The 25,518-nt window shown below is 48.0% G+C and overlaps 1 protein-coding gene and 1 non-coding gene across 3 annotated transcripts in view; both read right to left on the reverse strand.

Moving 5' to 3' along the window:
* ITGA2 (integrin subunit alpha 2) overlaps window positions 1-25,518 on the reverse strand; it is an 89,472-nt gene that overhangs the window by 58,921 nt on the left and 5,033 nt on the right. For both annotated transcript variants that reach the window (XM_066377848.1, XM_066377856.1), the window contains exon 2: window positions 10,040-10,160. In XM_066377848.1, the coding sequence (XP_066233945.1) occupies window positions 10,040-10,160 (121 nt within the window). The remainder of the gene's footprint in view (window positions 1-10,039; window positions 10,161-25,518) is intronic.
* LOC136389806 (small nucleolar RNA SNORA31) lies at window positions 2,358-2,489 on the reverse strand. Its single transcript, XR_010748376.1, has one exon. It is a non-coding gene; the product is annotated as a small nucleolar RNA SNORA31 (small nucleolar RNA).

Raw genomic sequence — 25,518 nt, forward strand, 5'->3', positions numbered from 1 at the left:
AGAGAATGTCATGAAGGCGGGGGACAGGAAGAGCGAGCAGGGAACCCTGCAAAATGGGGCAGAGCCCCTGCAAGGTCGTGGACGCCACCTCGGCGCCAGCACATGGACAGGCCACACGGACAGTGTGTGTGCCCTGTCTCCAACCAAACGGAATCCGAGATACACATGTCCCCTCTTCCCCACGGTGACATCTGGGCGTTTTCCAGACTGCTTAAAATAACCCTTCCTGCTCAACAACCTTGTGGGAAAATAGTGATTATGTAGAGTTCCCAAACAGAGTCAATCTGCCCACCTCCACGGGAATGTCAAGTTCTTTGCCAAGCTGGTAAACAGTATTTATGGTGGTGTGGGTCGTTTTAAACCCACAACCTGGGGCTGTGATAAATACCTTCCTTTGGTCTTGAGTCTCTAACCTCTCCCAAGTATTCTTTCAGTACCAGTGACTTTTCTCAGGATTACTGACAGACATACTGAAAATAGTCAGGCAAAACATGTTTTCTTTAATTTATCTAACACGTATGGAGATCCTAGGAGCTGACATTTTGCACAACTCCAGGGGGAGCCATTCTCATATGGATAGTGAGCCCTGGCCGTGTGCAGTGGCCGACCTGGGACGCTGTAGCTGTGAAGGCGGCCAAATGTACTACGGGCCAGACTTGATTCAAGGCAGTGACGATACATTAATGAATAAGTCAGTCAAATCTTTCTGGCCTGATGGAGCTTACATTCTGGGATGGGGGGAAGACAATACATTTAATAAGTTAGTGAGACACATGATGATGGTGATCAGTGCTCTGTGGAAAAATGAACAGGACAGAGCTAGGTGTGGAGGGGACTGAGGTGCTTATTAGGATGGTCAGGGAAGGCCTCCCTGAGGAGGTGACATTTCAGCAAGGCCTTGAAGGAAACTAAAGGAGTAAACCATAAGACTCTGGTGGAAGAGGAGTCCAGTCTGTGGGAACAGCAAGTACAAAAGCCCTGTGGCTGGACCAGACCATGGGAACAGGGAAGAGAAAGGCGGTGAGGTCAGGCTGGGGATGGGGCCGGGTCCCAGACCCACGTGGATGGAAGTGTACAGATTCAGCTTCCCTGAGTGAAACGAGAGGCCACTGGAGGGCTTCGAGTGGAGTCGTGATGTGATCTGACATATTTTAGGAGGCTTTCAAAGGCTGCCCTCTTGAGAATGACGGTGTTGGAGCAAAGGTGAGGCAGTTAGGAGACAATCGCCATCATTTGGGGAGAGGGGGGAGTAGGGGACTCCCACAGGGACGGTGGGAGGGCAGATGGCGAGGATGTCCTATGTTAGGTACATTTTGAAGAAAGGGCCACCCCACCAGTATTTCTTGAGAATTTAAAGAAAAGAAAAGAAAAGAAAAGAAAAGAAAAGAGAAGAAAGAAAGAAAGAAAGAAAGAAAGAAAGAAAGAAAGAAAGAAAGAAAGAAAGAAAGAAAGAAAGAAAGGAGTCATGCATGACTGCAGGGTTTTGGCTAAGAACCTGAAGGGCAGTAAGTGCTCCACATCAGATAAGGGAGTACTATCAGTGCAGCAAGCTATTGAGGTAAAAGGACATCAGGGGTGTATCTCAGAAACCCAACAGGATATCTTACTTGGAATTAGAAGCCTATTGTACATAATAACCACATCAACACGAGACATTTCAGAGCCTATGGTATAGAAATATCGTTCCTTATATCACTTAGTCCCGAGCCACTGACAACACAAGGTGTCGGCCCGTTCCACAGGGCCACGTGTTTCCTGACTGTAACCTTCAAGGAACTTAGGACAGAAAGAACTCTCCTGAGAAGACCGTGTGTCTCTGGAAGGAGGAAGACAGGTAGATAGAGGTCATTTTTTTGCTCTCGGTTGGCAAATATGGCTATTATGAATTTAATACTTAAACTCTTTGGTGTCTGTTGAAAGGCAGTTTGAGTATATAAGCCTCATTATACTGCCTCAGACTTCTCTGGCTACCAGATTGTTTCCTCCAACAACAGGACGGGGAAACCCTGGGTGCAGAGTCCACCAACCTCATTACTGCCTGAAACACCTTAAGTTTACTGCTCTGTCTCCTGAAAACCCTGGGAATTCACTTCTGCACTGGAAGCAAGGGAATCAATAAAAACAGATTCTGTTACGCTGACTCATCCAACATGCAACCGTTGACCTGGAGTTAAACTCAAAAGCCAGGATACTCAGTTTTAAAACTCTATGATGGTATAAATTCTGCATTCTTGGGCCCTAGTGGGGAGAGAAGAAGTGATTTCAAGACACCCACTTGTATAAATAAATCAAAGCCCATGAGTGGTACCTTTCAACTAGGTTTTTTGGCAGGTGATTTTTTGTTTGTTTGTTTCTTTTATTGTATTCCCCCATTCAATCTTGGCTGCCACAGTCAGACAGACAGAAAGCGCAAGGACCCTTTTTCTTGCATCTGCACTGGAGCCCCAGCAGCAGACAGTAACTGCTCCAGGTCTGTCAACTAGATGCATTGGCAGGTGGTGGTTTTAACAAGAATAAGGATTGGAGGAGCAACAACGTGTATAAACTGCTTTCAGTTCATAAACGCTTCTCTACAGGCATTATTAACCCCTTTGACACTCATAAATTCCCCATGAGGTCAAGTGTTGTAGCTATTCCCGTTATCTTATTAAGGAGCTGTTTGGAAGTACCCGCCTGGCGATGAAGCCTAGATCTTTGGTTCCAAACCCTTGAGCCTTCCCCTCACATTGAGTTCACACAGAACTCTGCGAGAGGAGAGGTACCCATTGTTTTCCCGCCACATGGGCCATAAACAAAATGGCCAAGAGGTTCCACCTGTGCCTTGCAGTGTTCTCTAGATCCCTTCTCCGATGGAGTTAGATGGATGGACATGTTTCAGACAACGAGCCACCAGGAAGGTAGGTGTGTGTGTGTGTGTGTGTGTGTGTGTGTGTGTGTGTTCGCTGCTGTACAGAGCATTGTCCCAGTGTGTGTGTGTGTGTGTGTGTGTGTGTGTGTGTGTGTGTGTGTGTGTGTTCGCTGCTGTACAGAGCGTTGTCCCAGAAGTGGACATCCATGTGTTCACAAAGAGGGGTGCTCAGTGTGATCAGACAAATAGTGAGGCCTGCAGGGTTCTGAAGGTCATTGAAAATCCGCCTTCAGACACTCTGTGGCAGCAGGCCTCCTCCACACGCTAGTCACAAAAGACAGGTGCGTGTGTGCTTGCAGGTGTCCACACAAATTTGCGCTCAGAGTGCGGAAGGGCGAAGCAAGTCAGAGCAGGGGATACTAAGAGTGCTTTTTCTATGACAGACTTTTATTTGTGATAATAACACCAACCATGCAAACAGGGTAGCCATAAAGATGATTTTTACTTAGTGGGAAAAAGTGAACAACTATGGGGTACAAATGTAACTGAATCAACACCAAGGTGGTCCATAGAGTTCTAGAAGACACTTGGGACCCAATTTAGCCAGTCCTTACTGCTGGCCTGGAGAAAGTCATTGTTGACAGGAGACACGCCACATTGTGTGCCTATATTAATAGTGAATTCCATGCCAATAGCATAGTGATTATTTATAAAAATACTTGTATGGAGTTTTTGGCCCTGGCTGTTTGTCTCAGTGGTAGAGCATCTGCCCAGCATATGGATGTCCCAGGTTCAATTCCTGGTCAAGACACACAGGAGAAGCGACCATCTGCTTCTCTACCCCTCCCCCTCCCTCTTCTCTTCCTTCTCCTTCCACAGCCAGGGCTCAATTGATCTGAGTGCATCGGCCCCAGGCACTGAGGATGTTAACTTCCTCCTCCTCAGGTGCTAAAAGTAGCTCTGTTGCAAGCAGCCCCAGATGAACAGAGCATCAGCCCCAGATGGGGGTTGCTGGGTGGATCCCAGTCAGGGCTCATCAGGGAGTCTGTCTCCCCATCTCCCTTCCTCTCACTTGAAAAAAGAAGAAAAAAGTACATTGAGTTTTTCAGACTCAGGATAAAAGGGCAAGAATCTATTATAGGCAAATGTCTAATGCCCTTACAGAACAACAAATTAGAGTGACAATAATGAAAGTGAAATGGAAGAACAAAAGGGAATGTCTATGTCCTGGATTTAAACACAAACCCTGGGAATAAACAGAGTGAGCGTGTGACATGGCACTGCCTGGACAACCCAATGGCAAGACAATTTCCGATTCAGAAAGAAACATAAAGGATGATACTGGCTTATACTGCAAGGCCATAATGAAAAACAAAGGCATGGTGATTCTGGGAAGGGGATTGGAATAGCACACATGGCCAAGACGGAGAAGAAATGGACCACAGTGCACCAGTAGGCTTGGAAGCGAACCCACGATGGATGAGAGGGGGACTGAGGAGCTGGGCGGAGGGAGGGAAGGAAGGCAGGCAGAGCCAATGACCAAAACCCCTGACTTCTTTCCTGGTGACCTACACATGGAGCTCATGAGAGACCGCGCAGTGGCTTAGGTTTTGAAGGGCTTTACTTCTGTTCTCTCTCAAGGTGCTCAATGCCCTCCCATCTGGCAGAAATGACACTCTCTTTGGGTTCCAGAGAGGTGGTGCGACTTCCCCAAGGTCATTCTGCTCCTGGTGTTGGAGCTGACAGTGAGACCCCTCAGGCTCGGGCTCTTGACAAAGCCCTCTGCACGAAGGAACGAGAAGACAGACACTGTCATCCCTGCCCAGGCAACACTTTTTGTGTGACAGAACTTCCCATTCAAAATACTGGAGTTGATGTGTTATAAGGTTTATACAAAAGTTATACTGAAATATTATTTTATATATGTCAACTACATTATGTCACTCTCTTCCTTGGATATTTATAAAAATGTGCCTGTAGGGCATTTCATCTCTGTTTTGCATTAATCTACCCTAGGTTTATTACTTATTAGTTCTGTAATCTGAGGCAAACTATTTCACCTAAGCCTCAGTCCCCTCATTGGTAAAAGGGGTGATGATTTCACAATGCTCTTAGAAGCATTAGGAGTAGCGTGTGTTCAGCAAAGAAGGCCTACTCAATAAATACCAGGTATTGTTAACACCAACATTCCATAGGACTATCTTTGATGTCTGTTATAGAATTGAACATTTTCTCTGTTATCTAAAATTCTCTTACAATCTGTTGTATTTACAACAGACATAGAGCTTTGTTAAATAATTTCTTTACTAAAACGTTAAAATTAATTTAAGCTCACGTACTGATGACATTACTTTGTTGGCCATGACACGTGCTCATCCCAGTCCCCTCTTTCCTGAGGGAGTCGTAAGCAGGCACCCGCCATTGCTGGAGCAAAACAACACATTTCTGCACCTAGCAGTACCCCCAATTCACAGACAGTCCTCGTCACACAAGCTCTAAGGTGTTTGAGTCATAAAATGAGCTCAGATTATTCTTGGGCTGGGCCTTCGGTAAGACAAACAGACTGGCCAGTGTGCAAACCACAAGCCTCCAGGAAATGATTTTAAACACGTCCCATCCTTTTTGCAACTGTGTGATAAGGATTGCATCATCTGCAGCCGAACAATCTGTGTGTAAAATGAGGACACGCCCAAGCAGACAACCCTCACTCAGCCTGGGAACTTTGCTTCCGGACTGAGGGGTGCTCTGGGCTACGCTTGGGGGGGGGGGAGTAACCAGCTCTGAAAATCACCCAGCTCATTTAAGACCATGACAAAGCCTCTAGACTTCTCAAAGCCATGCCACCACTATTTTTAGAGTAAATTCCTCGGTGCAACAATAGCATAATACATAAAACCAGTAAAAGATTGTGTTAAAATCTCATCGATCCCCATGTAAACCATGCCTGTAAATTCTTAGACACAGGGGCCATAGGGAACAGCAAAATTGTTACTTTCAAGAGAGTGGAGAGCGAGGTAAGAAAACTCAGACTAAACCAAGCTGTCGGGAAGAATGAGCGGGCTGCGGATGCAGTTGGGGATCACAAGACAGGTGGCAAAGAATATCCACGTGAGCAGAGATAGCCCCTCAACAGCAGCTTCCAGACGGACAAGCAGTAGGGAGGAGCAAAATCAAAGGTGTGTGTGTGTGTGTGTGTGTGTGTGTGTGTATTATAGATTTTAGAGCTAAAGGGGAAAAACTCAGTTATTAAAAGACTTCATAGCAATAGCCCTTCCTGTGCCTAAGATGAACGTGATTGGTATCAGAAGGCAGGTTAACATTTAAACAGTCCTCCCCACACCTGCCGGCCCCTGCAACGTCCATAGAGCTGTCGTAAATCAGCAGAGGAGAAGGCACGGTGCCAATGGTCACACGAACAGGCAGCTCTGGATTGCAGGTGTCACGTGACATCCCGGAGCCCGCGGACTGTGAGGGCAGCTACCCTCACCCCTGGCTGCTTCAGCCCTGTCGTGGGGACACCCGGCCGCCTGGTCCTGTCACAGCCCTACCCTCTGCAGCAGTCACCCAGGTGGGGCCAGGCCAGAGAGAGAGATGTAAGGAGGGGACCTGCCCCTCTGGGGTCCCTCCCAAGCCTTAAAAAGAGAGAATGGCTCGTAACAATGAGTATGTGAGTGACACAAAAATGCACACGCAAGGAAGTGGCTGACAACTGTGGTGTCCATAGCCACCCAGGCAGCACCTAACCTGCAAGGTCTGCGCCTCGCACTCTGCGCCTCCCACGTGCCCGGCCTGCGACACATCACACGGTCAGGCCCCGGCTCGGATACGCTGCCCTGTGCTGCACAAGCCACACCGGGGGAGGACCAGCATGCCAGGCCGGCCTTCATCCGTCCCTGCCTGGCACGGCTCCGTGGGCTCGCCCTCAGGTCAGATGGGCACTCACACCTGCTGGTGGTCACATACGGGCTGGGGGGGGGGAGGTTAGGCCTGGGAAAACCCACCCAGCACAACACCCACCGGAAGGCTCTGCACCAGGGTTAAAAGCACCAGCCCAGACAATGATAGAGGGGTACCCTGTGTCCTAACAGTCATTGTTTTTGTGTTTAGACATCTTCCAGGAAAGACACGTGAAGGCCAAGGCCGGATTTAGAAGCATGGTGTCCCTGGTCCTCACATAACCTTTCCGCACCAGAACGTCACCATGAACGCTAGCACACTTGACTGTTTCCAGCATGTGTGTGCTCACAGGGAATGCTGAAGAGAGAAAAGGAACATGGCTGCCTCTCACTTGCCCCAGGCCTCGGCCCACTGGGCTCCTGTCAACTTTTTGTCCCTTTGGGTCTTACCCAACTTCCAACCTGCAATGTGGCCAGCGACTGAGTCTCCTTACAATCCTGGCCAGGCCCATCACCTCTAATACATCTTTACTGTTGGTGACCCTTTCTCTTAGAGGCAGGCCCTGTCCCAGAAAAACTGTCACTTCAAAGAATAGCCTCAAGCATAATGGCCAGTTGGCCTTGGCAAGGCCATGCTCATGAAGCAGGACATCAGAGAGAGTCTCAGGTCTCGTTCAGTTCATACTTAAGTCAGTCTACTCTAGTTCCCTTGGTAGAGTTCCTTGGGTGAATCATTCGGAAATAGGACTTTCGTTCAGTCCTTCCACAAATGATAATGGATCCTCTGGTCTGTGCTAGATAGCACTCTGGGTTCTGAGGACATCCAAGTGATCAGAACAACATCCCTACACCCAGAGGCAAGGAAGGAGACAGATAATGACCATAGAACACATAAAGACCACTTCAGATAGTGATAAATGCCATACAGAACATCAGTCAGCACACCGGGCTGGAGAGGGACAGCAGGTGCTGTGAGTGCTAGTTTAGACAGACGAGGGGACACAGGGGGTCCGAGACTTGGGAGAACCAGCCAGCCAAGGGAAGGCCCTGGGAAGACTGCTCCTTCCAGGACAAAGGCAGGTGCGGAACCTTCGAGGCAGGAACGGCTTGGGTGCACCTGAGGGGCAGACGGAAGCCCAAATTCTGGAGCACAGCGGACAAAGGTGAAGGAATAAAATAGGACGTGGGCGCGGCCGCCGGAGGCCAGACCATGAAGCAACTTTTAGAGAATTTTAATTGCAGTGGACGGCCACAGAGGTTTTAATAGGGGGTGACATTTTCATTTTGAAAAAACACACACATTATTTACTGACTTTCACAGAAAGAGGAGAGAGGAGGGAAGGAATGAGAACTATCAAATCAGAGTTGCTTTACTTTAGTTGTTTATTGCTTGCTTCTCGTTTGTGCCTTGACTGGGCAAGCCCGGGGTTTCAAACCAGCGACCTTAGCATTCCAGGTCGATGCTCTATCCACTGAGCCACCACAGGCCAGGCTAGGGAGTGACATTATTTGGATCATATTTTAAAAAGTTCACTCTGGCGCCAGTGAGGAGAGTAAAGAGGGGTTAGAAGGGCAGCAGGGGGTGGCTGGGAAGTGCTGGTGGTGAGAGGTGGGCTGTTATCGTGTGTATTGTGGTGGTATGTCAACAGGGACCGGCTATGTGGAGGAGGCGAGAGAGAGAGGAGTCAAGGAGCTCTGGCCTCCTCCGCTGGTACGGACCATCTGATATGCGTTACTTCTCAGCTGAGTTTGACATGTCTGTGTATCGGGCATTAAAGTGGAGATGTGTGATACGAGTGTCTGCACTTCAGGAAGGAATCGGGGATGGATATGTAAAATTGGGGGTCATTAGAAAGTTTATCTGCTGGATTCCAAGGCCGGACTACACCAGCCATAACATCTTCGTAATCTTCTTATGCTTTATGGTTCTCAAAGCGTAATTAGATACTTGTTAGAGATTCTCTCTCTCTGTCTCTCTCTCTTTCTCTTTTCTCTCTCTCTCTTGTACCCCAAAGGATGACAGTAACTGCTACTCTCTGGGTTTCCGACGACTGTGCTCATCCTTCGGGCTGACTGACAAACCTTCTGCAATGCACACACTGCCTCCCAGGTCTCCTGTGCTGGTTAACCCTCCTCTGCAGCCTATTCCTCTCCGTCCCCTAAGACCAACCCCTGATCCACCTCTTCCAAGCCGCCCTGGGAGACACAGTACCCTCTCCAGTGATTATTTCATTTCACTCCCCATCACAGACGGCCAAGGTCCAAGATGTGAATAATTTGGATTTTAAATGTTTCTTGGAATCCATTTTTTAGAGCATCAAACCCAAGTTCACACGGAAAGAAAAAAAAAAGGTTATAAGTGACCGCTCTTATCTGGCAAGCCCACAACAGCCTGTTTAATCACTGCAAAGGGCTCTGGAGGACCCAGGCTCTGTAGCTTGGGGGACTGTCTGCAGTCTTCTGCTGCCACTGTTAGGGAGATGGGGGTGGTCCACGGCAGGACTCTGGTCCACCAGCGCACATCAGCTCTGGCAGAAGGAGACCTACAGCTCTTCTGCCTAAACAACGTTCAGAATCACCTGAGCTTATCTTTACAATTACCATGGGGAACTTAGAGCAGCAATGGGGGGTACAGCTCCATAACCATGAAAGTGGTTGTATATAAATGTATTGATTGTTGATAAATGCAACCATTACACAGCATTAAAAAACTCGGGGCACTTTTGGGAAAAAAATAAAAGATGCTAAATGCACTAGAGAAAGGCACCTTTGTAACTTTCGCCTGGACGCTCGTGAGGACCCTTCCCACCCGAGGTAGGAAGGCTGAGGGAATGTAGGCAGAGCCTCGATGAAGGAGAAAATTTAGGAAGCAATTCTACAGTCTAGAAATGGCTCAGGGGCAACAGCATCAGCTACATGAAGATTTACAAAGCTCGACAGAAACCAGATTAGTACAGAAAAAGAAATGAAGATAAATAAATCAAACTATAAATATCTCTATATCTGTCTGTCTGTCTGTCTGTCTTCTATGGTCAAAACCAGTATTAGGAATTTGCTAAAGACTACATAAAGAGAATTTTCTATCCGTGGTTTTATAAAGTAGCATTATATCATCCCATTAATTACCAGTCTTAGAGTTACCACTGCTCAAAGAGAGGTTCATTTAAAAATAGTTGACACCTACTCGTCAATAATACAGTCATGCACCAACCTGAACGAGCACAAAGCACCTGGTGTCACATATTAAACACACATAGTTGTTTCTACAGAGATCACAAAGAAGAGACCACCTTACCAGTTGCCTTTTGGATTTATAAACTGCTGCACCGCGTAACCAAACTGCTCACTTGAAGGACCGGGAAATATCTTCGCCTCCAGGAGCCCAACATTATACGCCATGCAGCAATTCAAAACGCCTATTGAGAAAGATAAAAACAGAGCCCACATTTACAATTTGAGGCTATAGATCTGTCACAGAATTATCTAGGGCCCCTTTGCAAATAACTCATCGGACGAAATTCTTTTCCTTCTCGGTTTACCAAGGGACAGTAGCTACTGCTTTTTTAGGTGCTTCTCCAGGGCCAGGGGACCACCACGCTTGGTCCTTCAGATGCATGGTGCACTGTCTTGTTCATCCTCCTGCGCAGCCCTGAGATGGGGCTGCTCGCATTGTAACTGTCCTCCAGAGACTCCCAAGATTCCCCAGGTGAGTGTGTCTCACAGGTGGACGGTGACAAGGGCAAGGGCAGGACTTGAGCACAGGGCAGTGTGACTCACGAGCATGACCTGTCAAACCACATGTCACCTCTGGGGATACTAAAGCCACTTCAGCTCCATGTGTCCTTTCTGATAGCAGAGGACTCTGTGTCTCCAAGGCAGGGTCTGAAAGTGGCATCCTCTGCTGCTGAGCCCCCTAGAGTCCTGGTCGGCAAACTGTGGCTCACGAGCTACATGCGGCTCTTCGGCCCCAGGTGTAGCTCTTCTACAAAATACCACGTGCGGGTGTTACCTCGATAAGGAATGTATATATAGTTTAAGTTTAAAAAATTTGGCTCTCAAAAAAATTTCAGTCGTTGTACTGTTGATATTTGGCTCTGTTGACTAATGAGTTTGCCGGCCACTGCCTAGAAGGTCGAAGATTGAAGACCTGTAGTGGGCTCCCCAGGAAATGTCGACTGAAAGGGCGCAGCTGGTGTCTTCAAAGGCGGCAGGGAAACCACGGCTCCTGGAAAACTGGGTTGTGTCCCTTCGGAAGTGATCCTGTCCAAGGATGAACATGTAGGGAAAGGGGTCATTTGTCTCTGATTCTTGCGGGAGCTGTCAAAGCTATTTTGCTCCTGTATGCTGCTTTCTGAATGATAATCATGTTCAGAAAAAACAGAGCATTAACTCCGGCTGTCTGTCCTCTAACCCGTACCACATTGGGAGAGAGAAGGGTGCCCGGATCCTGCCACTCGTGGTTTGCTTCCTGCTGTCTGAGGTCAGCACTCACGTGTGCAGACACGAAGGCAGGGTGCACTCCTTAACACCACCATCGAAGTTCCATTAATGTGTGCTTTCAGGAAGGAATATCCCGCTTTCTGGGCAAGTGTTCTGTAGGTCTGTCATTTCAGACACAGAAAGGATGGAGGAAAGGCCTGCTCCCCCAACTGGTGCCCGCGTCCTTCTGGGCACAAATGCCTCCAAGGGCTCCAAAGGAACCAAAGCCTCACTGGTGACGCTTTGACAAAAAAGTAGTTTCCTCTCTGTGTGCCAAAATCACTCTCCCATGGACCTGTTCCCTCTAGAGAGCGCAGCGCATTATTTTCCAGAAATGCATGCTACCAGGAAGAGAAAAAATAATCCTTTTGAATACTCTGGAGCAAAACCCACATTGGTCTACACCTGCGACTGTTCTGAACACCCACAGTGCAGATGAATCAATCCACACCGGTCTATACCTGCAACTGTTCTCCTGAACACCCACGGTGCAGATGCACCAATCCACACAGGTCTACACCTGCGACTGTTCTCCTGAACACTCACGGTGCAGATGCACCAATCCACACCGGTCTACACCTACAACTCTTCTCCTGAACACCCACGGTGCAGATGCACCAATCCACACCAGTCTACACCTGCCACTGTTCTCCTGAACACCCACAGTGCAGATGCACCAATCCACACCAGTCTACACCTGCCACTGTTCTCCTGAACACCCACAGTGCAGATACACCAAACCACACAGGTCTACACCTGCAACTCTTCTCCTGAACACCCACGGTGCAGATGCACCAATCCACACAGGTCTACACCTGCAACTCTTCTCCTGAACACCCACGGTGCAGATGCACCAATCCACACAGGTCTACACCTGCGACTCTTCTCCTGAACACCCACGGTGCAGATGCACCAATCCACACAGGTCTACACCTGCGACTGTTCTCCTGAACACCCACAGTGCAGATGCACCAATCCACACAGGTCTACACCTGCGACTCTTCTCCTGAACACCCACGGTGCAGATGCACCAATCCACACAGGTCTACACCTGCGACTGTTCTCCTGAACACCCACGGTGCAGATGCACCAATCCACACAGGTCTACACCTGCAACTCTTCTCCTGAACACCCACGGTGCAGATGCATCAATCCACACAGGTCTACACCTGCGACTCTTCTCCTGAACACCCACAGTGCAGATGCACCAACCCACATTGGTCTACACCTGCCACTGTTCTCCTGAACACCCATACTGCAGATGTACTGCTGCACATCTTTACTTTTGAGGAAATGAAATGCAGAAGAAAATAAAGGAGCAAATGAAGCAGAGAGTTAGAATAAACATTGAGAAAGATGGCGTCTCTCATCCCAGTTTAACATCACCCCACTGTGCAGAACTCAGAGGTGCTACTGAGACATTACCAATTATCTAAGACACCGGTAAATGCTTGGGGAGGTGATGTCAAGCTGCTCCGACTTTCAAGCTATCTAATGCTGGGAAGGCCACATGTGACTGTGTATATAATGACCTCATTTTCCCCCGTTAATTAGACCCTGGCAGATCATATAACGACATGAAATCACGATGGAGTTCATTTTCTCATCTAGCAGTTAAATTTTATTAAATATATATATGTGTAGGTTTATATATAAATTTTATTATATAAGTAGATTTGCAGTTATCCATAAGGAAAATGACATACAAGTTATGATTACGATAATACAAAGATAAACTCTGTGTATTGTGTACTCACAACTGTAAACTTTCTTTTGCACACCCGTGTACACACATACACACACATACACACTTGAAGGCCTGAATCTCAATGACAGAGCAGGCACAGGGTGTCACTGTCTAAAGGTGAAATGCATTTCTCCCGTGTCTCATAGAAACCGGGCCTCAGAAGTTGCAGGGCACTGGCAGGAGCAGGGACGCAGGACAGTGAGCTGGACATCCCAGGGCAGCAGTCACCAAGACAGCAGGGCAGGGAACACTCGTAGGGAGCAGCAGAGACTCCCAGGAGAAAGGTGCCCTGAGTCCAAGAGAAACCATCTCACCTAAATCAGTAATGGAGTGACTAGGAATGATCTGTCCTGAGACAAGATGCTCTCTCCAGCTGAGGGTCTGTGAACCCAGCAAACAAGCTCTTTCTCAGACACAGTGGTTCAACGGGCATGTCACAAACCTTGCTATGTCTCAAGGGAGAAATGCAAAGGAATTAAGGGGTCCCGGGACCATGAACGTTTAATCCAGCAGGTGAGATTCCTTTAGGCGTCAGACCTGACAGCAGTCCTCTGCGGCTCGGGGCTCTGTCCCCGGAGCCTGTGCCAGGCCTGCTGGCCTCTGTGTCTCTGTCCTCTTTGGTCCCAGAGGGCAGCACTTCTGCTGAAACAACATCCCTGCAGTCGCTGCCGGTCTCCGTGCAGGCGCTGGGCTCCTGGCCACCAGACAGGAGAGCACTGCCCGGACGGTTGTTCTGGTCCCTGCACCTCCCGCTGGCCTCTGCTCAGGGGGCTCAGATCTAGGGAGCGCATGCCCAAGTGGCACTCGGCTCTTCGCAGCGCACTTTCCTAACAGTGAGTTTCTCTCTCTCTTCTATTTTTTTTTTTTTTAGCTTTTCTATTAGCTTTAAAAAAATATTTTTTTGTCATCTGGACAGGCTCAACTGAGACGTTCTCAAATCATCAGCGTCTGTTCTTCTCTCTCTCCACTCTGACACTCACCCTACTCCACAGGGAAACAGCCAGCTGCACCTTCCATGCTCTGCTTTGGAAGTCTCCTCAGCTAAGTGTCTACGTTCACGCTTCAAAGTCCCACTTTCTACACATCGGCGGGTCACCATTGGGCCAAGGTCCTTGCCACTGTGTCACCTTCCCTCCAGTTTCTGACAACGCTTTCCTTACTTCCTTCTGTGCTCTGACCAGAAGTGGCTTCAACATCCACATTCCCAGCGACCGTCTCCACGAGGCAGCCTCCAAAGACCCTTCATCCAAATAAGGTCAGATGCACAGATTTTGGGGAGACAGGACACAGACATATGTTTTGTGAGGGGCACCACTAAATTCTATACAATGGGAATGTGGAGAAGGTACAGTCCTGACACCTGTCCACCTGGGCCGCCTCTCAGGGTGTGTTTACAGTTGATGGCCTGGCTCCCTGGGGGACAAAGGGCAGGCTGGCCAACTTCCTGTTGGTAAAATAGCAGGTGTGCCCCGCCTTGGGCCCCCACCCTGCACAGCACCTACTGCGTGTGCCCGCATGCATTGGGACCCGTTCGCGCAGCCCCTGGGGGACCTCACGGGAGGCACAGAGGGAACTGATGTCCACACGCTCGTGCTCACGCAGACTGTAATGCTCTGAGTGACAAAGTCCCCGTCTCTGACTCAGGAAGCCCATGCCGTCTGTCAGCATCCATGAAATGATGCTGGGCTAACGTCCGAGCCTGACACCAAACACCAGGCCTGGCAGAGCAGAGAACAAAAAAATTCTGATGTCGGGAAGCTCAGGACTGAACGACAACGAAAATGGACACTTTCTGAGGGTTTAGAGAAATTTTTAGATTTCCTACAAGAAAAATTTTCCTACAAGGTTGGAATAGGGATTTGAACAAATCTTATTTACATTTTCAGAAGCAGAGACACACCAATTGACATCTAATGAATAATTTGCTGCTTCGTTGATTTGTTGCCACCATTTTTTTTTACAGGCGAGGCATGTGTCATTCATCTGACAATGACTCTTTGTTCATATCAGAGAAACACGCACTTCACTTCCGCTGCCAGAAAGAAACCCATTCATATGTTGTTAAGTGTGCGGGGGTGTAACGGAGGAACAGCATCCCTCCCAAATTCATACGCTGACATTCTGACTCCCGATGCAACTCTACTTGAAGACAGGGACAGAAAGGAGGTCATTAAGGTTAAAAGAGGTCAAAAGGCAGGACCTGAATCTGATAGCACCGGTGTCCATATAAGGCGAGGGGCATCCCAAAGCCACACAGGTGAGCAGGGCAATAGGTCAGCAGTCTGCACTCCGGGAAGGGAGGTCCCACCGGAAACCAACCTGAGGGCCCCTCATTCAGGACGATAGTTTCCAGAACTGCGAGAAAATAAATTGCTGTTGTTAACGCAGCCACCTGGCCTGTGGGGTTTAGTGAAGGCAGCCCCAGCCAATGAGACAGGGAGCGATGAGATGATACCAGAAAACTTCAATTTACACCTCTGAGTTTTGAAAGATCATTCTATCAAGGCATAAATGCACATGTATGAACACAGGAGAGATACTCATGCCAGTTATACCATTTATAGTGCATATTTTGTGTGGAGTAGGTTTTAATTTTTTGTGTGACAAAGGAAGTGCATCAAGCCTAGAGAATGATGGCACAGAGTCAGGTGACCTGCGGCCCTTTCCCATTTTTGATTTTGCAGGTGATGAACTTTTACAAAAGTCCACTGTGATGGCTTCTGGAGTCCATTTGTTAAGTGCTTCATAAAACTCAATAGATTTCTCTCTCTTTTTTTTAATAAGGATGTTGAAGTGTTTCACCATTGGGCAGACCTATTATGTCCCAACGGTAGAGGGGCCTGGGAGGTCCACTAGGAACCCCAGCTCCTTAATGCACCTTCTACTGACAACATTCTTCGTCTCCTTCCATGTGAGGGCAGAAACTCAATAGCACTTTTGTTCATTTAGCAAGGCAGCGCCTGTTCGATGACTTGCTGAGTAACAGGACCTGCCTCACGGGCCTAACTGAAGCCAGTATTTCTCCCACTTTACACCTCTCGGTTCCGGGGACACTTCGGCACGGACTTGCGGTTGGGGACTGCCCCGACATCCTCGCCTGCACCCACCTTCTTGTCCCTCCTTCTGTACTCACCATCTGCACGTCTGATTAGGGAACACTCCCTCCAAAGGGGACTCGGCTGCTCTCATGGGCAAGTTCTGCCTCCAGAGCTGCATGGTCACCCCTCTCCCCTTCCCTGTCCCTTTAACTCATTCAGCTGGATTCCTGGCTCTTCCGTCAACATGCTGACCTCAGGTGTTTTACATTTGTTCCCTGCTCCCTCTGCATGGAGTGCTTTGTCCGAAGAACATCACGCGCATCCTCACTGCCTTCTCTCTCTCACTCTGCCTCAGAAACATGTCCGTCAGAGCTGTTTCCCTCACTGCCGGTCGTGGCCAGGCTGCCCATGGTTCCCATAGTGGCTGGTGGTGGCCAGGCTGCCCGTGGTCCCCATCTCCGGTCACTCGTGCCTTTGCCTGAACCTCTTCTCCCAGACTGGGAGCACCTGTGACTGTGGACCAGCAGAGCTGAAGACTCAACACACCGAATCCAGGGCCATAAGATGTCCCCCTTGCAATTACATCACACAGTACCATAAGGTCCATCTCACTGGCAGAGTTCTTCTTGGTTGGCTTTGAAGAAGCCACAGGGTCCACACGGCGCGGGGACTGAGGGCAGCCCCAACTGAGAGCCAGTGCTGAGCCGAGGCCCTCAGTCCAACAGCCCGGGAGAAAATGAATTCTGCCACCAAAGTGAACGGGAGTGGGTCCTTCCTCAGCCAAGCATGCGGATGACCCTGCAGCCCTGGCCCACACCTTGACTACAACTTCATGAGAGACCCCAAAGCAGAGGACCCCAGCGAGGCCCACGTCCACCCACAGAAATCACCAGATAACAAATGCATAGTTTCATCGGCCTCCCCAACGAGCATCAGCCTGGGAGATCTAAGTTTTGTAGGGAGAGAGGCTCTTTAAAAGGAAAATATTACAAGAATTGTGAAACAAATTCAGGTATAAAATATAATAGTCACTTAAGATGAGAAGAGCGGTCCTAGCAAGATTTTTCAAAGCTGAAAAAAAAAAAAGTAAACACAGTGACACACTTCTGTTACACATTTTTCCTATGGTCTTTGGCTCTGTAGCTTTGATCACATCTTCACTTGACTGTTTTATGAGTTATTCTCTAAAAATATTCAATTTTTCTTCTGGCGTGGTACATTGAGGTTTTTTTTTCATTTTTATTATTTATAGATAGGAAAGTTTCTGTCATTTTTATAACTTATTTCTGATGCCATGTAAGTGTTTAGGACTGTTTTCCATCATCAGGCAGGAGCTACAATATATTTTAAGGCCACTCAAGTTTTCTTTTACAGGGACTAATTCAGAAACTCTTGGAAGTTGATATTGATTAACCAGTTTATGTTGAGGTCTTTGCTGAAACATATCATGTTAGGGACAAAAGAGACAGTGACCTTAACATGTGCACATTTAATAAAGATATCGGGCCAGATACACGCATGGGAGGGACCTGCATAGTGAGGGTCCCCGAAGCGTAAGCCTCGCGTGTTCTGAGGTAAATCTGCCTGCATCTTGGAGCGCGAGGCTCTATTGTGGTCATGGCTGTACCCCAACCCCATCCCCAGTCCTCAGAACCGCCTCCAACACATGGCAGTGGATCGATCATCATCAGAATTCGCAGAGACTGCCGACCGCTTCCCCTCCACTTGACGGGGTGTCGTGCCAGGAATGGGAGAGTGCCAGAGGCAATAATGACAAACCTGAAGTTGGCCCCCTTTGGGCAGGTCAGGAGAAGGTGGGGTTCCCTGGGAAAGACAAGGATGCCGGGGAAAGACAGAAGGCAGCAGGAAAAGAGGAAGGCCCCTCGGAGCCAGAGTGAGTCCATAAGAGAAGCCATAGGTACGCATCTGTAGGGCTGAGCAGGACTGTGAGGACAGAAGCCAGTGGATGTCCCTCACTCGTAGAGCTGCTAAGAATCACAGCAGCCAATGGCTTGCAACACACACACACACACACACACACACACACACACACACACGATGAGAGAGCAGTGAACACCTGTTTAGTTAGTGTATAATTCTTAAGTTCTTGCCTGGTTCAAAGGAAGATGCTTCAATGCAGGCTACCAAGAAGACACACCAGTGGATGAGTTAAAAGACAGATTAAAAAGTACATATGGCCCTAGCCAGTTTGCTCAGTGGTAGAGCGTCAGCCCGGTGTGTGGAAGTCCCAGGTTCAATTCCCAGTCAGAGCACACAGGAGAAGCACCCATCTGCTTCTCTACCCTTCCCCCTCTCCTTCCTCTCTGTCTCTCTCTTTCCTTTCCGGCAGCCAAGGCTCCATTAGAGCAAAGTTGGCCTGGCGCTGAGGATGGCTCCATGGCTTCTGCTTCAGACGCTAGAATGGCTCTGGTTGCAATGCAGCAACGCCCCAGATGGGCAGAGCATCACCCCCTGGTGGGCATGCCAGGTGGATCCTGGTCAGGCACATGCAGCAGTCTGTCTCTCTGCCTCCCGCTTCTAACTTCAGAAACACACACACACACACACACACACACACACACACACACACGAGAGAGAGAGAGAGAGAGAGAGAGAAGTGAATAACACTGGTTTACTTAGTGTATAATTCTCAGAGTTCTAGCCTGGTTCAAAGGAAGATGCTTAAATGTGGACTACCAAGAAGACACACTGGTGGATGGATTAAATGACAGATTAGAAAATATGTATGTTATACGTACATACATCTATCTACAAATATGCAGACATGTTAGTTTCTATTTAGAATTTTAGAGAACATTTACCAGTAAGTTTGCTTTTTATCTAGTACAGAAGAACACTAGAAGAGCAGACTGACTATATTTTGGGGTGTTGGAGTGGTGGGGTGGTGGAAGCAAGCTAGCCCTTGAAGCATAAGCATTTTTTCAAACCGAAAAACTCCACACAGTGGGCAAGACAGAAGTACATCACAGTGCCAGAGAACAGGGCTGAGACCTCGGGCAAGCCCCTCATTCTATGTGAGCCATTGCTCTGTCGTGTGTGAAACAGCTCTATCTGCCTACCTCCCTGTGAGCAGACAATGCACAGAACAGGCTCAGCCCAGTGCCAAGCAAACGGTGAAGACTTAATAAAAACCCTTTTTTGTGGTTTTCTTTTCTTTTACTACTCATATCATTATGTCACCAAGGAGAGCATAATTCTTGAGAAATTGTAGGGCTTATAGCACTTTACCTCTAACATAAAGTGTGTGTGTGTGTGTGTGTGTGTGTGTGTGCACGCAAATATATACCCTGAATCAATGCCCACGGAAGTTTCTGAGCCCTGTGTGATGGATGAGCGGATGGCTGGTACTACTTTTTGCTGAGGCACACTCAAAGCACACCACAAAAGCCAAGGAAACATTATCAGTCCGCAGACCCCCTAGGAAGCCACAGCAGCCGGAAGCGGGGGTTACTCAGACCCTGACTTCAAGATGAAGAAAATAGCCTTCAGACTCACAAGTGTACTAATCATTATCCAGAATATGCATGACCACAGAAAACAGTCACAGGTCATGGGCAGATCGCTGGGACACATACACAACCACAGGAACCCAGAGGCAGCAGCATTGTCTCCATGGAGAAAGCCCTCCCCTCTCCTCTCAAAAGAATAATATGCAGCTAAACTTAGAAATTATGGGCTCTCTGGGAATGACCACACAATATGTACAGATCTCAGCTCTAAAACATCTGGCTTCCTGGCATGAAAAAAAAAAAAGAGCACAGGATGACCCCCACAACTGCCCTGGAACCCAGTGGTGTAACATTCCTCCTCTTTCATTAAGAAAGAAAAACACGTTTTCTTTAAAAATCTGTGTCAAATTGTACATTCAGTAAGGACCTAAGTGCTACCCTGCTCCTCCACAGGTGCATTTAGGAATAGAAAGCAGACCTCCGGCAGGGCTGCCGGACTCCTGCAAGTCCCCCTGCCGCGTCTGACACTCCCCCGCCCAATGACAGGCACCCACCACGAGGTCCCTCAGAAAAATGAATGATGATAACAGCGAATGAGTACCAAGTTACGGATTAAAAAATAACATGACGTATGCTTCCACAATACACAAAATACTTTTTCATTCACAATTCCATTTGATCCTCCCAAAGGGAATAGTTTTCCTATGACTTATCTAAAGTCACCCAGAAAAATAGCCTTTAACTTAGTCTTCAGACTCGGCAGTAAATGTGCTTAATACTTGTTTGTTTAGTGTAGTGGTTCTCTGCTGGGGACAAATTTGTCCCTCAGGGGGCATTTGGTATCATCTGGACACATTTTTGTTTGTCGCACTGTGTGTTGGGGAGGGGGCTACTGGCATCTACTGTGTGGAGACAATGATGTCCCTCAATGTCCTGCAGTGCACAGAACAGCCCCACCTGTCACCCCATCTCCAGAAAGAATGATCTGGCCCCAAATGTCAACAATCCCGATGTTGAACAACTCTGATCTAAGCGATGAGCCGTCTTGTAAGTACCATTAAGTTGATGTTAGTTAAACCATGTCTGGGAATTACCTGACAGTCTTCCGGTCAAGAGGCAGAGTATGTCTCCTCCCCGGAAGCTGGCGGGATGATTTCTGAGTCTGGGTTAGGCGAGGCCATGCAGGAGACGCCGCCCAATGGCACCACATGGAAAGAAAGGGCAGCCTTGCCCTCTGAGGAGCCACACGGGAGACCTTGTGTGAGAACCGCCCGGTCAAGCCAGTCTTACAGTCCTGCTTATGAAACCATGACATGTAACAAATAACGGCTGTCATTTGAGGCCACTAAGTTTTAGGGTGATGTGTGGCATGGCCAGTGGCTAGCCAGAACAATCTCCAAATTCGGTTACTGGAAGTCCATCTTCTGGTAAACAGAATTTCTATCTTCTCTCTTCCCTGAAGGCTTCTAGTCCACAGGAAGATGGACATTTTAACTAGAGGCCTGCCATTCAAGGAAAATGAATTGTGTAGTCAGTCTGGGGGCCACAGAGGACAAGGGGAAGTCTGTCCAAGAGACTGTAAGGAGAAATCCTGAAGGACACCCTGCAGGTGGGAGTCCTGGGCTTTAGTCTTCTCAAAAGCTGGCTATTATAAACATGAGGCATTTACTAGATGATTCCTTAAGGTTTTGTCTGGGCCTAAATTCTAAAACAGCCTAATCCATCTATATTTTTTTTTCAAAAGATAGGCTTTTTTAGATGGTTACATTAAATATGTAGCCCAGTGAATAGAAAGAACAAGAATTAAATTACATAAGATACACCATGTTACAGCCCTTAAACTACAAAAAAACTTAAGACAAACTACAGAGAGTAAACTAAATTCCAACAGTGAGATAGGCAAATGCACACATTAGTGGTGATTGCACTGTTCAGCACACAATGGGAGCTAGAAAGTACACACATCACCTGTGACCCAGTAATGCCCCATCTGGAAATGATCCAAGAGAGGAAAAGAAAAAAAGCTTTTTGTACAATGACTATTTATAGCCACAGGAGGAGGTCAAAGCCCACAGGAAACAGCCTAAATATCTAAATATCTAACAATGGGACAACAGCCAACCACAGCATGACAGGATGCAGTCATGTAAAGCTACACTTTAGGAAGCCCAGACGGACACACGTATACAAAGGACAGCAAGCGAGAACAAGGGCACAACTAAGTGGAGGCATGAGTTGGTGCTTTTCTTCCTCTCTCTCTCTCAAAAAAAAAAAAAAGAACTTTAGCCACTTGGCTCAGTGGTAGAGCGCTGGCCGGTGTGTGGAAGTCCCGGGATCGATTCCCAGCCAGGGCACACAGGAGAAGCGCCCATCTGCTTCTCCACCCTTCCCCCTCTCCTTTCTCTTTCTCTTTCCCTCCTTCAGCCAAGGCTCCGCTGGAGCAAAGTTGGTCCGGGCACTGAGGACAGCTCCATAGCCTCTGCCTCTGGCCCTAGAATAGCTCCGGTTGCAATGGAGCAACACCCCAGATGGGCCAAGTATCGCCCCCTAGTGGGCATGCTGGGTGGATCCCGGTTGAGTGCATGAAGGAGTCTGTCTCTGCCTCCCCGCTTATCACTACAGAAAAAAAAAAAGAGTATTCAGTGGGAGAGTCACACTGAAGATAAATTATGATGCTACTTGATGGGAACAAAAAAGTTACAAGGACAGAGGAAAATATGTCTATACTGTCCCAATACATCCATTCATCTTGGTACCTGCCCACAGAATTCTCATACCTAGACAAAGAAGAATGTTTCTCAAAAGCAAACAAACTCTGTCAAATGAAAGAAAATGATCAACTAAAGAACATGTTCACAGATGTAGATGAACTTGCCAAGAGAGGGGTTTTTTTTTGCATGCACTAATTAGAAAGCAGGAAGTTGTCAGCTTGGCATCAGCTCAGAAAGCGTGCCTTTGATCCGTGTCCCAGGAGCTGTCATACGTTCACCATGATGCCTCATGCCTTCATTGTTTGTTCAGCAAAACGCAAGCCGGCACAAGCGCAGAAGACATGGGCCCTGTCTTCTCAGAGTTGCAGTCTGTAGGACTCACAGCTGAGGAGCCACGTGATCAAAAGAGAAGGGGACAACTGCCATGAAAGTGTCCCTATGAGCAGGTCCCGTGGGTTGAGAAGGCTTCCTGGGTGCATGAGCCTCAGTGACACTGAGACACGTGTGATGTACAGACTTGGGGGTTGAGTTGTAGTTCAGAAAGAACCACAGTGCTGTACTCTATTTTACTTTTTTGCATGCATGAAAGAGAAAGACAGGCAGGCAGGCAGACAGACAGACAGGAAGGGAGAGAGATGAGAAGCATCAATTCTTCGTTGCCCCTCCTTAGTTGTTCATTGATTGTTTTCTCATATGTGCCTTGACCAGGGGGCCCCAGCAGAGCCAGTGACCCCTTGCTCAAGCCAGCGACCTTGGGATCAAGCCAGTGACCATGGGGTCATGTCAATGATCCCATGCTTAAGCCGGCGACCCCACACTCAAGCCAGATGAGCCTGTGCACAGTGCTGTACTCTCTAAGAGGCTAAGGTCAGATCTCCCTTGAACCACAACAACACAATCATGATAAAACAACACTGCAATATTCAGGTTGGATTACTCAGGGGCAGAAATCAAATACTGCAATAACAGAGGAACTCCTTAATGACTGTGTGCCATAGTCTGAAAGTTTGCAATCCCCCCTTTGCTGAAATGCTCACTCCCAAAGATACTGAGATGAGGACATGGGGCCTCTGGGAGCCGCTCAGGCTTTGCCCCCATGGGAGGGACTAGTGTCTTACAAGAGAGGGTCCAGAGAGCCCCTCCCACTGCATGGGGATGAAGGCGCCCCCAGCTGGGAACCAGGAAAAGGGCTCTCACCAGGAGGCACCATGCTGGTGCCCTAATCTTGGACTTTCCAGTGCCCAGAGCTGTGAGAAGCAACGTTCTGGTGTCTGTGAGCCACTCAGTCTCATGTTGTGTTATAGTGGCCCCGGAGGGCAGGAGCACTGTCATATTTACATAAAGGACTTAGTAGTCACATCTCGATTTTACATGAACACTGTTCAGGTTGTTTACTGCATTTTTGCACGGAGAGGAAATCCATGAAGCTCTCAAGCAAGTATCCCAATTTCCAGGGCTAGCTTCTTCCTTCTTTTCCTCCCAGGGAACGATGTCAGAAAGTGTACAGAACACCATGTCAATTATTCTGAAATAGTCACTCTACCCACCAGCACTGAAAATATGGTTTTCAAAGGCTGCACAGCCTAGAGGCAGCATCCACACTCTAACAAGCATCTGAGAAGCAATTTGGATGGAGGACCTGAGGGAGCTGGCAAACAGTTTCGGAGAGACTTATCCGACTGACCTGCCCCGAAGAAGGCTTCTTCAGTCTGCATTTTTGCATGGTCCCCATGGAAATGAGATCAGGCCTCCCTGAAACAGACAAAGGCCACCCTCCAACAAATCAGGGGTGGGGGAGTGACAACTGCCAACGTCCAAGGCACCCACGGGTGCAATACCTTTGCTCGGGCTTTTTTCAAAACACAATGCAATGCTCTCTCACATGCACAGCACAGCGTCCATCCCTCTCTTCTCTTCATGGCTCCATCTGAACATTAACCTCATTTTTATATAGAAAGTCATCCAGAGATCAGGGGTTACGTGCGGCTTCCGTAGAGAATCATCTCCAGTCACTAGGGGTCCAGGACTCATCGCCAGCAGAACTGCAGTTTCTACAAACCACTGGGCAACGGGACAGGCAGCTCCCTCAAAGGAAGAAGCATACCTGAAAATCACTGACAGCCCCAATATTCCATGTCCAGAAAATACCGGTGGACCCTCCTTCAGTTTGCGTTTGTACCGATGAGTAAGTGTCACTCACAACGTGCAAGAGTAGGCAGGCCGTGGCCGGATAAAGCACTTGAATACAGGCACTCTGAACTAATTAAACTTTAACAAAATTAAGAATGGACATTAACTTCTTTGCTAATTTATATGATTAATAAAAGTGTCAGAAAATGTTTCAAAACACCCCAGAGTCACACAGAATCACAGGCTTCCCTCGTTCACTAACGGAAACTTCGGTGCCCACACTGATTCTCTGTGCTCTCTGGGACCATTATATATATATATTATAATATATATATATAATATATATATTATAATATATATATATAATATATAATTTTATTTAGGAAATTAAATTTAATGGGGACTATGATTTCTAAAAAGATTATTTTGAGGCTCTTGATTATACTGGATGGAAATTGAGAATGAAAAGCATAACGAGAGAAACATAAGTCTATGGCTCCAAGAGAACTCTGCGCTTCCTGAAAATCTGATCCAAGCACTGATATTGTTGTCCCACCAGGACTGGACCAGCCTTCTAGACCAGGGGTCCCCAAACTTTTTACACGGGGCCAGTTCACTGTCCCTCAGACCATTGGAGGGCCGGACTATAAAAAAAAACTATGAACAAATCCCTATGCACACTGCACATATCTATTTTAAAGAAAAAAAACAAAACGGGAACAAATACAATATTTAAAATAAAGAACAAGTAAATTTAAATCAACAAACTGACCAGTATTTCAATGGGAACTATGCTCCTCTCACTGACCACCAATGAACGAGGAGCCCCTTCCGGAAGTGCGGCGGGGGCCGGATAAATGGCCTCAGGGGGCCGCATGAGGCCCGCGGGCTGTAATTTGGGAACCCCTGTTCTAGACTCTGCTCCCAGAAAACAGCACGGTGCTTATTCAGCACAATGCCTTGAGCGTCCCCTGACCTCCAAGCAAGATGGAGCAGGGGTTTAACCCAGTGGGCATACAATGGCGGGACCCAACACTGGTTAGGAACCCTTCGGGGACGGAGACAATGTCCTCCCCTTGTTCAGACTTGTTTCCCAGTGGACGGAAGCCGCCTTGACCACACACCAAGTGTCCCATGTTTCCGCACCGGGCCTGGCACGATGCCTGACGTGCAGCAGTTATCACACAAAGATGTGATCG

Source organism: Saccopteryx leptura, chromosome 1 (assembly GCF_036850995.1).
Source record: "Saccopteryx leptura isolate mSacLep1 chromosome 1, mSacLep1_pri_phased_curated, whole genome shotgun sequence".
Classification (NCBI taxonomy): domain Eukaryota; kingdom Metazoa; phylum Chordata; class Mammalia; order Chiroptera; family Emballonuridae; genus Saccopteryx; species Saccopteryx leptura.